Source organism: Parasteatoda tepidariorum, chromosome 7 (assembly GCF_982258835.1).
Source record: "Parasteatoda tepidariorum strain Cologne lab strain chromosome 7, Ptep-v5.0, whole genome shotgun sequence".
NCBI classification, from domain to species: Eukaryota; Metazoa; Arthropoda; class Arachnida; order Araneae; family Theridiidae; genus Parasteatoda; species Parasteatoda tepidariorum.
In genome coordinates, this window is record NC_141761.1 from 65,555,048 (window position 1) to 65,569,101 (window position 14,054).

Here is a 14,054-nt window from a genome sequence, read left to right on the forward strand (position 1 = left end):
ATTTATTCAAATGAGAGTTAATTATCAACGTTTTCTTGCCAAAGCGTTCTTTTAATGTTTCAATTGCTGATACATAATTATTATTTGTTAAACTGAATCCTTTAATCGCATCTGAAGCCGATCCCACTAAATATGTTTTCAAGTAATTAAACTTTTCAACATTCGACAAACCAGTGTTTTTATCTATGGCAGATTCGAACTGATCGTAAAATCTTTGCCAGTCTGCAGGATCGCCAGAAAATTTCTCTATAGTTAAAAGAGGCAGTTTCACAGAAGAAGTTTCATTTATTCTTATATTAGTGCTTATCTTCGGTTCAGAAATGTTCGAATTTAACTCAGGAGACACTACCGAAGTCGACAGTTTTTCTATTTTTCTGTTTAATCTGCTTTTACTTCGTACAATATTTGTCAAATATTCATCACACTTTATAATTTCTATATCGATTTCATTTACATCCGTAATACCCTGCTGAATTTCGAGATCAATTTCTTTCAATTGTTCTTGTTTTAATATTAATTCAGACATTAACTCATCCAATTCATCTATTGTAACCTTATCGTCTTGATAAATGTTTTCGATTTTGGTTAATAACTTAGTTGTTAATGACCTTATCGTAGTACGCTTTTGTTTGGATTTCTCCATCTTAATTTATAAGCGAACTATTTATACACTTAAAGTCACTATTCTATGAAACTAAATTTCTAATAAAAAATAAACAAGAAATCTCTTAATGGCGGTCCCTGTTCGGGCACCAGAAAATTTTCAATCTAAATGAATTCCTGTTTTCAATATGAATAGTGGAAAATGTTCCACTTACCTTTAGACCGCCAATTTGATGATTCATAAACCTTTATTGGTTTTAATTACAAATAGATGAAGATGAATTTACATGAAATGGTAAATGATGATTATAGAGTGATCAAAACATTAAGTTAGGTATTAGCGCTGCATGGCGCGTCTCTAGTTACATTACATCACATCTACTGTTTTTAAGTTTTTGAAAAATAAAAGTTATTACTTCTGATGCGCCAGCGGCGCCATCTGGGGATAGTTTTCTCGGCTGAGGGGGGATGACATCTGGGGGTGAGGGCTCGTTACACTCAAAGTTCGTTTATATAGTGAATAAAACAATTGCAATTCCAAAAAGTAATAGATTGACTTACCTATGAATTTCATAAAGTCCTTTAACAAATTTTTCTGTATAACTAAATGTGGCACAGTAAATCTCCATATTATTTTAAAAATTTTGCTTAAAATTCCCTTATCATTTTCCTTTTATTGCACTGTCCCCTCCGGCTATGTTGTTTTACTCTGGGGAAAAAATTATCTGACAGTATTCACTGTACTTAATTTACTTCTATGATTAGAACTCTGTTCAGTCTCAATGGTTTGCAAATTTGATTGCAAATGGTTTGCTAATTAATTACTACAGGCAGTGTTTTAAGTTTTGAAACAAGTCACAAAAATATACTTTCTTTGTAATAAACATACTTTTTTTGACGAATACTTGACCCTCGAAATATCTAAAAGGGTAACTACAATCTGGAAAATATGGTCCCTCTAGTTTGTTCTGGACAGCAGTCAAAAGTTGAAACCCCTTAATGTTAATTTTTGCATATTTCAAAAACTTTTTAAGCTAATTGAAAAAATTTTTACACACACTTGAAAAAAAAAACATTTATTATTAAAAAAAGGTGTTTTCTTTTAATTTGATGGCAAAAAAAAAAATTTCAAATCATAAAAATTTCTCAAATATTGTGTTTCTCCATTAAAAGACTGTGCTGAGTTAGCATAAATTTTGCAATAGTTTTCAATTTGCTCTTAATGAGGAATTACACCAATTAATTTTTTTTAATAGCGGAGTATTTTTGAAAGCTGAACTGTTAATGTTATCCAGCAAAAAACACTTAACATGTTGAATGCCGTGGGGGTTACTGCTGACCGGCGAAGCCAAGATTATTAGAAGCACATAATTCGAGTGAATTTTTAATGCTTTTAATTTTTTTTTATATTATTATTGTTACTAAAATGTTTTGACGAAATAAATGCAATGCATACTGAGAAAATCATTTGGCCAGGCATGAAAGCCATGTAAAATTAGCGTGGCATTCAACATGTTAAGGTAACTTCAGAAATAGAACTTTCATAAATAATCATTAACTTTTTAATTATTATTGATTTATGCATTAATATTAAGGTTTTATATCGTATAATTTGAATAAAACTTTAAGAAGCAAAAAATAATTGATAAACATCTTGACTATACTCATTGTCGTTGGGGTACCAAAGCAGGAGAGCCATCCCCTTGCAGAGGGTCATAATTCTGATTGCATGTCTTTGTATCATCAGTATCCTCAGGGATGCTTCTAAAATTGTCACCATAAGCCTGTTGTGCAGCTCTCATGCAATGTAAAAAAAGTACTACTCCTTTAAAACTTGTTAAATGATCTATGAAATGATGCTCCTAAAATAATTTCTGAAGAAAAAAAAATGATTCCTAACTTTTCTAAAGGAAAAAATTTTAGTATCCCTTTTTTTTAACACAGTGTATGTGTAAAAATTAACCATACAGTAAATGGTTGGTAGCAATTTCTATACTTAAAAGATTGCTGCAGAGTCACGACAATGAATTTTTAAGAATTTTTACTTTTAGTGTAACCATAACCATAGAATGGTATATAAAATTAGCCAATCATCGAAGTTTCACAATAACCAAAGGTTCTCATGTCTTAATTTTAAGCTTTCCATTTACAGAGTGTTATGTAATTACCGCCTTTAATTTATTTTAAAATTCTCATTAAAAATTAAGTAAAAAAAGTATAATCGGAAAAGATTACAAGTTAATTTTTAAGCAACTAAAAAAACAGCAAAGATACTATCAGAATCAGTCAAATATCTAATTAGGACAAAAAAATACTCTAAAATCAATTTAATTGCCTTAATAAAATTGGTGGTGTTTCGAATAATTGCCTTTCAACTTTCCTCTGTTTCCGGTCTCAATCAAACAGGTTTTTATGTTTTCTGTCCAGCCTTCATAAGTTATCATTTAATTTTCGATTAAATATTTGTTTTGTCCTTGACTAAATATTAATTTGCAACCCCATTTTGTATACTTTTTATTTCTTTTTAGACAAAGTATCTAAACAATGTATTTTAAAGGCATTCATTATAAAACAGCCTGTATTTAATAAATATTGAAAGCAACAGGTGAGGTTGAGTGCTTTTTGCCATTAATGTATTTGGGGAACCATTGCTCCATGTAATCAGACAGTGTACTTTTGCTACTATGTATCAGTTTTTAGCATTATATTATATTTTTACGACAGGGCGTTTTTGTTTATGGCACTCATTAAGGACAAAGCTGAAGTGTGAGAAATTATACTATAGGACGGGGGTTTGCACTACTAGACCTAAGTTTAGAAGAAAAAATCAAAAATAATAAAGTTTAAGTCCTACTGCCTTAATTTTTGGTACCATTTTAGGTTATTACATAATCTGTTAATGCTAGACTGTGTTTAAGTGTCTGTTAAAAGTAGTCTTCATAATGTTTTTCCTTCAATTAACATGAAAATGTATTAAAATAATTGGCATCCCTTCAAGAAATAATTTTTGAAAATGCTATTCCAATTATTCGAAAGTTTTAATTGACAAGACTCATTAAATACTTTCAAATTAATAAAAAATATACAACAAAGGTTGTTTACAAGATGGAATAACAAAATTTAAAATGAAGGCTTAGTGTGGAAAATCTTGAAGCACAGAAAAACGCTAAGTCCTATATTGCATGATTTGAAAGCATAAAATATTAGTTACATTTTTCTTTCTTTCAGCACGGTTTGTGAACAAACTATGCACTTTCTATGGCTTTTTCTCCCTTTTGTTCATATTAAGGGTAAGAAAATGCCTGCCAGATAGTCGGATAGCTGCTAGTATAGATCTCACTGTGAACTGCTTTTCGTCTCTATAATTTTGATAGTTCTCCAACATTTGCTCTATTAATTTCATTTTAAATTGCAGAAGCAGTGTTTTATTGCCATGTTTTTTGTCATACAGAATGTTGGAATTCAATATTGTTGTCCTTAAGCCCAAAAAATAATTTTTTGTACCATTTGATAGTTTTTCTAAAACATGAATGATGTGTCATAACTTTATTTGCTTTGTCTACACCACCATGTTTTTGTTATAATCACCAAGTTTTAAAATATCTTCTCCAATAACTCTATCTTTACTGTCAGATTTAGCCATTTCTGGCTCATGTCTGCTTGTTAGCATAAAAACGTCTTTCTTTTTTTCTTTGAATGCAATGAAGTTCACGTTGCCTAGTTGCATCACATCTGTTTCACTCTTTTTTAATTTTCTTTCTGGAAAGTCTTTGGGCATTCTTTTTCTTGATTTTTTTTACTGTTCCACAAATATTCGTTTTTATGGAATGCATATATTCCACAAGAAAAAAAAGTACTTAAAAGTGCTTAATTTTTCAGTTCAATGTTTTAAAACAAAAAGTCGTTCTTTTATTACCTCGAATTAGACCATGTACCAAGAGTAAAGCATTTTAGAGAGACAAGGGATGTGTGAGAAAGAGCTACAGGCAAGGAAAAGAAAGCATGTTCTTTTATTAATTATATTGCTTCTTTCATTAATATATTCTGCCTTTTTGCCTAGAAAGATACCCTATGAGAAGAGTGACATAATAAAGAAAAAGAATAGAGTGTGGGCAAGGGGGTTACTGCACATTGAAGAGATAGTGCTTTTTGGGGGGGAGGGGGGGCAGTTCTATAGTACTTAAGTAGGAGACCCACACTGACCTTCAAAATTGACAGAATTCAAGAAATTCAGTTCTACTGGTAATGTATCTGCTCATAGGAACAAAATAAAACCCTAAGAAAAGAAGTATCAGAAAAAGGTTTTGAACTAGAATCCATAACGAAAACTATTTCCAAAACTCTTGGAGAAATTAAATACATTTGTATAATTATTTCAGTGTGTAATAAGTAACTGTAAATTTACAAAAAGCTGTAGCATTTAAAATTCATGATTGTACTAAAAATTAAACAGATCTGTAATAAGCAGGGTTTGTAAAATCCCATCCCACCTAGGTTTTACATTTGGATTTATTGGGTTTTTGATGAAAACCTCAATTTTTTTCAAAAATATTTAAAATTTTTATTCCTGAGTACTAAATAAGAATGCATGATTTGCTCCGAACAAGAAAGATACATATTTGGTAACTATTTATAACTTGTTTTGCTGCAATGTAAAATTTTTAAAGTTTTAGATTGTTACACTATTGTTTTTATTTCTTAAGGATAAGCAGATTGTTACATAAAAATTTAAAACTACTAAATTAACGTTTTACTATTAATGTTTATTAGAATAAAATTCATCCTTACATTTTAATAATCATTTTTCTCAGTTAACATTGCAACTAAAGATATTGTTTTTTTTTTTTTTTTTAAATTTTATTTAACTTTTGGTTGCTTTAAAATCAGTATATGTTTTGTGTCAGATTGTTTAGTAATATAATGTAAAGGTCATTCCTAATATAGTTTTGGCTCGAAATAATTGTAAAGCTCATTATAAAAGTTAATATAACACATTTGCTGCTAGGTAATAATTTCAAAATGGTTGAGTTACATACCGTTTTCAATATTTTTTTCATACAATTTTTCAATATATTTTTTCAAAACTACAAATTCATGATAAAAATCAATTATCAAATCATAACAATTGTAGACAATAATATTAGGAGTGATAGAGGATTTTAAAGAAATATTACAAGTAAATATCTATAAATGATGAAAAAATAAATAATTTATCAATATTTGTTAATTAAGTAACCTTACCAATTTTCTGACCTTAGGAATGCATTGATACCTTTGAAAAATCATTTTAGACCCTTTTATTTATATGTTTCACCGAGAACTTATAAAAAACATATTGGTTTGAAAATTATAAATCTTAAACATAATTGTATTTTTATTCTATAAAACTTTTCATAAATATATTTATTGCAATGAATTTAAAAAAATATATGTATATTAAGTTAAGCCTAAAGAAAAAAAGTGGAAAGATTTAAGGCGCTTAGATATTAGTATGACCCGTTTTTACTTGAAATAGGACTTAATTTAACATGACATAATTTAGAAAACTACTCTCATGCATAACTCTAATTCTACTTCTTCTTATTGATTTTTTTTAATATATACCCTTATAAATGCAACATTTTGTTAATAGAAAAAAAAAATATTATTTTGGTGCAACTGAATATTTACCAAGATTGGCTCACAGCTGAATGTGTGATGCATGTCTAGTAGCGAAATATAAAAACTTGTAATAATATTTTAATATTTTTCTCAAATTTCTTTATTTCATCTTTTTTTTTTGAATATATGAAAAAATTGCAAATTTCAATTTCTGCACCTAATTTTACAATTCTATGAAATGATTAAAAGGGGATTGCTGATAAGTTTCATAGATGTCATTATTCCTTAACAATCTGAAATTTTTTTTAAAAAAACCCTACTCGGGTTTGCAAAAATTGTTTGGTCCTACTTTGGCAAGCCCTGTTAATTAATACAATTTTACCAGCGCTTACATTATAATAAAATTGTTTATTATTTTGTTTTTTTTATTTATTGATTTTTTCAAGAAAGTTAAATAATTATCACTGTCACTGGTGGTATATATTTTTTCGATGATAAACAATCATACAATTTATAAGGTCCTTAATTTTTCAAAAAAAGTCCTTAAAAGTGCTTAAATTTTGCTTTGCTAAAAGAGTGGGAACCTTGTTAAAAAAACATTAAAGGAATCAATTTCTTTTTCTGTATGATCTACAGAATTTGTTTCCGGTATTCCAATAACTGTATGATGATGTAATTCCTTAAGCTCTCGAATAAAAGATAAAGTATCTTGAGTCGAACTTTTATGGGAAATAGAAAACACAACTATAAATGTATGTGTCAGAATCGCTATAACGCCTTTTTAACTTTTTAGCAAAAGAATCATTGCTCTCTTCTATAACACTAATTGGTTCATTTGTCATATGAGTTGACTCATTCTCTGATAAATAACGCTTACTCGCCATAATAATCTGGAGTCAAGGATTTCTGAAGTAACTAGAGAAGTGCACAAAATATATCTGAAAGCAACAAAAACTGTAACAAAACTGATGCTAAAACCCTTATAGACCTCACATAGTAGTGAAAAAAAATAAAATAAAAAGTTTCGAAGAGCTATAAGATTTATAAAGCAATGTTTATAAAGCAAGGAAAGTTAAATAGCCGAGCTCTGTTTGTTTACATTACGATTTCCCTCTCCCCAGCTACAGAAAATTAGCAAATTTCAAAGACAGGCGGAATATAAACAATCTGAAGGTCAGAATACTAAAACTACTTTCAGTTTCAATACTAAAGCTGCGTTCAGTAATGGACACAGAGTGCCATAAAAATTGTTTCTGTTTAAAATGCATATATACACCATCTGCTCATGAAGCTAGTTCTCCAACAATGCACGGGTGAACCACCCAGGCCTGGGATAAGTCTGTAGGAAATACATATACGATTCGCCCATCGTAAAGAGATTAAATACTTTTGCTATTGATATTAATTCTTTGTAGATAAATGTCAGATCACTAAAATTCATCCATTGGTTTTGAAAAATGTATCCATCGACATCGTAAATTGTGCTAACTGAAGTGGAATAATAATGAGATAGACTATAATTTGTTTTATTTATGTTTTAGGGAAAATCTGATGAAATGCCTTTTTGGAAGAAATTTAACCCATTGATATTTGTATGAATTGTATAATACATTGTATAGATAAAATAATTTTTTTAGTAATATACTAATTTTCTGTTTTATTTGTTTTTTGTTGAAGATATTGTAAGTTTATTAAAACCACCCTGTTTTTACTTCTTCTGTGCAATATTATGAGTTCTATTTGTAAGGCTATAAACTAGTATGCCAGATGATAATTAAATATAACAATTAAACAGATTTTAAAAAAAATTAATCTGTACTGACACATAAGCACGGCCTAACATGTCAACAAACTGAAATAAAAAGTTTATGCACAAAGATGTCATATTCTCATGTTAATATGATTACACAATGACAGAAACCAGAAGGAAAAAAAATCCACAACAAGAAAGAAAGATTTTTGGAGCATTTTTGAGTTGTGTGTGTGGAATCTGTATTGATTGGAAAAATATAAATTAACTGAGTAATGAATAGTTTCTTTTTTTCTCAGTTATAAATGTAAAAATTACTGAGAGTGACAGCTGCAACAAAATTTTAAGAAAAAATTTTAATTAATGGGGAGGAAAAGTTCTTGCTTAGGTAGTGTCCCCCTAAAACTATAATTGGTATTAATTTTAATACAAATTTTCTTCTGGTTTTTAATAAATTAAACTTCGGAATAAACCTCGTATAAATTCTATAAAAAAAATTATTATTTTTCCTAAGAATAATACTTGACCTCCCCCACTGAAACCCATAAGGTTTACATACCTTCCAAGTGATGTTTTTACACACACATATATATATATGTAGACTTTCAGCAAGATGGTGTAATATCTCGGCAGATTGTGTAAGCCGTCAGTCATCTTGTAATATTAAAAGAAGTTACATCATCTTCTTTGGCATTGAGAGGCGCCAACCAGTCCTGATGGGAAACTCTCGAATTTATAATTAACTCTGAACTTTATACCATAGAATAACTTAATTTCTTAATCACATGCACTTAGGAGATAATATTAAACTCATGTCAATAATATTAAACTTATCCTTCTAACCTTTTATTTCTATTAAATTGTTACAGGGTGCGTAGCGTTTTTAAAAAGTGCTTAAAGGTGCTAATTTTCTTTTTTTGAGAGACCTTAAAGGTGCTTTTTTATTGGGTGTTTTTAAAAAGTGCATAGTTTTCCTTTTTTCAAAATGAGATTTTTCCTTTACCATGTTGATTTTTGCTTCGAATTATGCAAAAAGACACAGTTCACATTGTTCTATTCAACGTTTTCACAATTAATGCAAACCCAATCAATCTACTTTGGCGTATTGCCAGTCCGTAGCGTATGAAAACGCCATTCGTTTTACATGATTCAAAATTTCATGATTTTTGACAATAGTCAAAAACAATGCCAAAATGTTTTTTTTTTCGACATATCGGTTAAAACAAGATAAAACCGTCAACTGTCAAAAACTTTCCAGCCTTGCCTAGTTATGATATTTTTTAAAGTGGTTAAAAATATTTTTTGAGTGCTTAAAATGTGCTTATTTTTTGTTGAATAATTTCGCTATGCACCCTGTGTTATGTTTGTTAAATTATCGTCGTTATTTCATCTAATGCTGCACTAACTCCCACAAATAATGGGGGCTTGCGACCGGGATGTGAACAACGAGCCGTAACTATTCCCAAACTTTAAAATCCCGCAAAGGGGATTTTAGCCAAACAACTTCGAAATCCCGAGCAGGGGATTTTGCAGTCAAATAACTTTTGAAATCCCGAGAAGGGGATATTCACCGAAAATTGAAAAAAGAAAAGCGAAATTCTGCTCTCGCGTAGGAGCTGCAGATTTTGTTCCTGTTTTAAATCCCGAGTAGGGGAATCATCGAAATTCTACGCTCGTGGAGGAGCGGTTTCTCAAATTAACATTCATTCGAATGTTGTTCCTGTGTTAAATTCTGTCTTGAATCTGCCGACCAGGGCAATTGGAATCCACGAATTTTCCGGAGTCATACTGATCAAGAGTGGAGAAGTGCAACCAAAAAATCAACGAGTGGAGAAAAGCAGCAGCAGGGACCGCTGAGCACTCCTAAATCAGCAATAACTGAGTTTGTCGCGAAGGACGGCAACAATAACTGAATCTGTCGCGAAGGACAGCAGCAATAACTGAATCTGCAATGAAGAGCAGAACTGAACCAGAAACTTTCCGGAACTATTAGAATATTTTGTGCAAATCAGAAGGGGAGTCAACTTTTCCTGAAAGTGCAGTTGTGAAATCCTTGGATACGAATCTAGTTTGAATCAACGAATCGAAGAACATTGGATTACCATTGGACACTGGGAGTCTCTTCAATCAAAGTAGGAAATTTTCAATTTTAAAAATATATAAAAATTCAAAAAAAGAAGACCTAGTAAAAGTATTAGAGGAAATAGGAGGCGTCGCAGACAGCAGCGATAATATCGTTAAGTTAAAAGAAAAAATTGAATCTATCGAAATATTTAAGAATGATTCAGAATTTGTCAAAAATTTATTAACTAATGCCGTAGAAGAAAGAGTACAAATAGCGGACAGGGAACTTAAACAAAGCGAAATTCAAGTTGAGTTAGAAAAATTAAAATTAGAAAGACTCGAGAAAGAAATGCTTTTATTAGAGGCGAAAAACAAAGCATTTGAAATTGACCCTCCCAAAACAATAAATGATACACCCGAAACAAACATTGAGAATCTAATTCATAGCATTAAAACTCTATCTCTTCCAGTTCCATCAAAACCTGAAAATTTCAATCAATATTTTTCATCGTTGGAAAGAGCTTTTACTATGAAAAACATAAATGAGGGGCTTAAAGCCGAAATCTTAATCAATATGCTAGGTGAAAAAGCAAACAGCGTCTTGTTATACATTGAAGATGATGATTCAAAAAACTATGAAAAATTAAAAGCTTTAATATTGTGCGATTCTCAACAAACTCCCCAAGAATGTTTGAATAACTTTAAAAATGCTTCAAAATTTAAAGAAGAAACATATTCAATTTGCTTCTCGCTTAAATTCACCCTTCGAGTATTATTGCAAATTACGTAAAGTTGAAACATTTAAATCATTATGTAACTTAATCATATCCGATAAAATAATTGAGACATTAAATAAAGAGATGGCGAATCATATTTTAATCCGTCAGGGGGAAAATTGGTTTAATCCCGTCGAGTTAGCACGAGAATTAGACATTTACATTTCGTCTAAAAATATGCCTCACAGAGAAGTTTCCAATACCCATAATTATGTGCAGAGCACTTTCTTTCGAAGCGAAGTTTTAGAAAAAACCAGCCAGATAGTGTTTCTCAAATGGTAATTAAACCAAATAGAGCGGAAAGACAATGCTATATTTGCGGGGAAATTAATCATTTTGTGCGCCAATGCTCTAAGAGATTGAATAAAACATATGATTCTAGAAGCGATAAATCAGAAAGAAAAAATACCTCCCCCAGTGATAACTTAAAAAATTAAAGCTTTAGTGTTAATTCCTGCAAACCATCTGGAGAGAATAATTTTAAACACGAGTTGAAGTATGCTCAGAGTTATTTGAATAAAAATATCCCAGTGAATGCCATAATTGATTCTGGAGCTCAGTTATCGCTGATTAATTCAAATAAAAAAAAATGATTCTCTCCATTCTAACATAATACTAACCTCGTGTTTTGGGGATAGACGAGAAGCGAAACTTAGAGAGATTGATATGTCTTTAAATCCCAATGAGTCAGGGTTGAAGGTCAGCTCCGCAATTTCAGAACATTTAACTTGTGATGCAATAATAACGCTAGCTACATACAATCAATTAATGAAACTAGGCCAGCTAGGTACTCTCAGAAGTTACGATTGGAGTATTTACACTTGAAAAAAGTGTAAATACTCAAATCGTAACTTCTGAGAGTGGAGATTTTTATGAGTGTTCTTGTTTCAATATTAATGACTCTTTATCTTGCGAATGTTTTTTATTTATTATCAACAGTGTGTCTAGTAAGAAGAACTTGATTTATCACATATTAATGACTCTTGTATTAGAAATGAACTGTCAGTGTTGATTAATAATTACCAGCCAAATAAAATTAAAGACACTATGTTAACAATGAAATTTATTTTAAAAAATGAAATCCCAGTATGTCAAAGAGCTAGACGTTTATCTTTTTCTGAGGAACAAAAAGTAAATAATCAGATATCAGAATGGTTTAAAACAGATATAACTAGAGAGAGTTGCTCTGATTATTGCTCCCCAATAGTTCTTTGCAAAAAGAAAGATAATAGCCTAAGATTATGCATAGATTACCGAAATTTAAATTCTAAAACAATTAAAGATAGATACCTCCTTACCTCTTATTGAAGATGTGTTAGACCAATTACAAGGTTCTAAAATATGTAGCAAAATTGATCTCCGAAACGTTTTTTTCCATATAGACGTGGACAAGGATAGCAAAAAATATACTTCATTTGTGACACCTGATGGGCAGTATGAGTTTAATAAAGTGCCATTTGGGTTGTGTAATAGCCCTAGTACATACCAGAGGTAGATCAATTATGTGTTTCGTGATCTTCTTAGAGAAGGTGTTGTTGTCATCTTCATGGATGATATTTTTATACCCGCAGAAAAATGAAATAGACGCACTAAACAGGTTAACGAGAGTATTACAAACTGCGTCCGAATATGGATTGGAACTTAATTTAAAGAAATGCCAATTTTTGATGTCTAAGATTAACTTTTTGGGTTATATTATTGATAAGGTTACCATAAAACCTTCTTCCGAAAAAATATTAGCTGTTCAAAATTTTCCTGTACCTTAATCTACTAAACAGGTGCAGAGTTTTCTTGGGTTAACCGGATATTTTAGGAAGTTTATTCTTAACTATGCTGTAATTGCTAAACCATTAAGTGATTTACTTCGGGATAACAGTGTATTTTATTTTGGCTAAGAACAACAAACAGCATTTCAAACTTTAAAACAAAAACTTTCTGAAAATCCAGTACTACACATTTTTAAACAAGGAGCAAAGCTTGAGTTGCATACCGATGCAAGTAAATTCGGGTATGGAGCTATTCTTTTTCAGCAATCTGATGGTAACAAATTACACCCAATACACTATATGAGTAAAAAAAACGACTCCTCAAGAGGAGAATTATTCAAGTTATGAACTTGAAGTGTTGGCTATAATTGAGGCTTTGAAAAAATTTCGAAATTATTTGGTGGGAAATAAATTTTAACTTGTAACAAACAGACTGTTCAGCTTTCCAAAAGACTATGAGTAAAAAACAATTAACTCCTAAGATTGCTAGGTGGGCATTATTTTTGGAAGACTTTGACTATGAAATTGTACACCGCCCAGGTAAACAAATGAAACATGTTGATTGTTTAAGTAGATATCCTATTATGCATATTACTTGTGACGAACTAACCTCTAAAATTGTTACTAACCAAATAAATGTTGAATATAATAATGTTACTAACCAAATAAATGTTGAATGAAACAGCTTTTGGAAAATAAATCAATTGACGATTTTGTGGTAAAAAAAAATATTTTATATAAACTTGAGAATGATACTTACTTGTTAGTGGTTCCACAACAAATGCAAACTGACATTATCAAATCTATACATGCTAATGGTCATTTTGGTATTGGTAAAACTCTTGATGTACTTAAAACAAAACTATTACTTTCCAGATATGAAGAAATGTGTTGAAAATGTTGTAAGTAATTGTGTTGAATGTATATTAGTAAATGGGAAGGCAGCAAAAAGGGAAGGATTTTTGAACCCGATTCCAAAAAATAATATTCCTTTAGATACTTACCATATTGATTTCATTGGTCCCATGCCTTCAACTAATAAAAACTATAAACATATTTTCACAGTGGTAGATGCTTTTACCAAATTTGTTTGGTTCTACCCAACCAAATCTACGTCGAGTCTAAAGGCAATAGATAAGTTAAAAGCGCAACAGATAACTTTTGGGAATCCTTCACGAATAATTACTGACAGAGGTAGGCACGTAGGTATAGTTTTTTCATGGGGGGTGTTTTGTGATTGAGGAATTTATTATCTAGATGTAATTTAATTAAACCAATTACATACATACAAGTAAACTCTTTTTGGTTTTGATAAAATAATCTAATACAGAAGTTTTCACTGTAAGCTTCATTTAAATGCTAAAAATCACAACCAGTGATCTAAATGAAGATCAAAATAAAGACAAGCCATAAACGTCGTAGATCGCTTCCCTTCGATTGGGAGAAAAGCGAAATTCAAATAAAAAGAGCATTAAAACAAAACCACCGTTATTG

The 14,054-nt window shown here is 30.4% G+C and overlaps 1 protein-coding gene across 1 annotated transcript in view; it reads left to right on the forward strand.

Moving 5' to 3' along the window:
* The window catches only part of LOC107452289 (protein AATF), a 53,740-nt gene extending 45,894 nt beyond the window's left edge, over window positions 1-7,846 (forward strand). Inside the window, exon 14 of the mRNA XM_016068651.5 lies at window positions 7,746-7,846. Within this exon, the coding sequence (XP_015924137.2) occupies window positions 7,746-7,791 (46 nt within the window). The 3' untranslated portion in view covers window positions 7,792-7,846. The remainder of the gene's footprint in view (window positions 1-7,745) is intronic.
* Window positions 7,847-14,054: the final 6,208 nt, after the last annotated feature.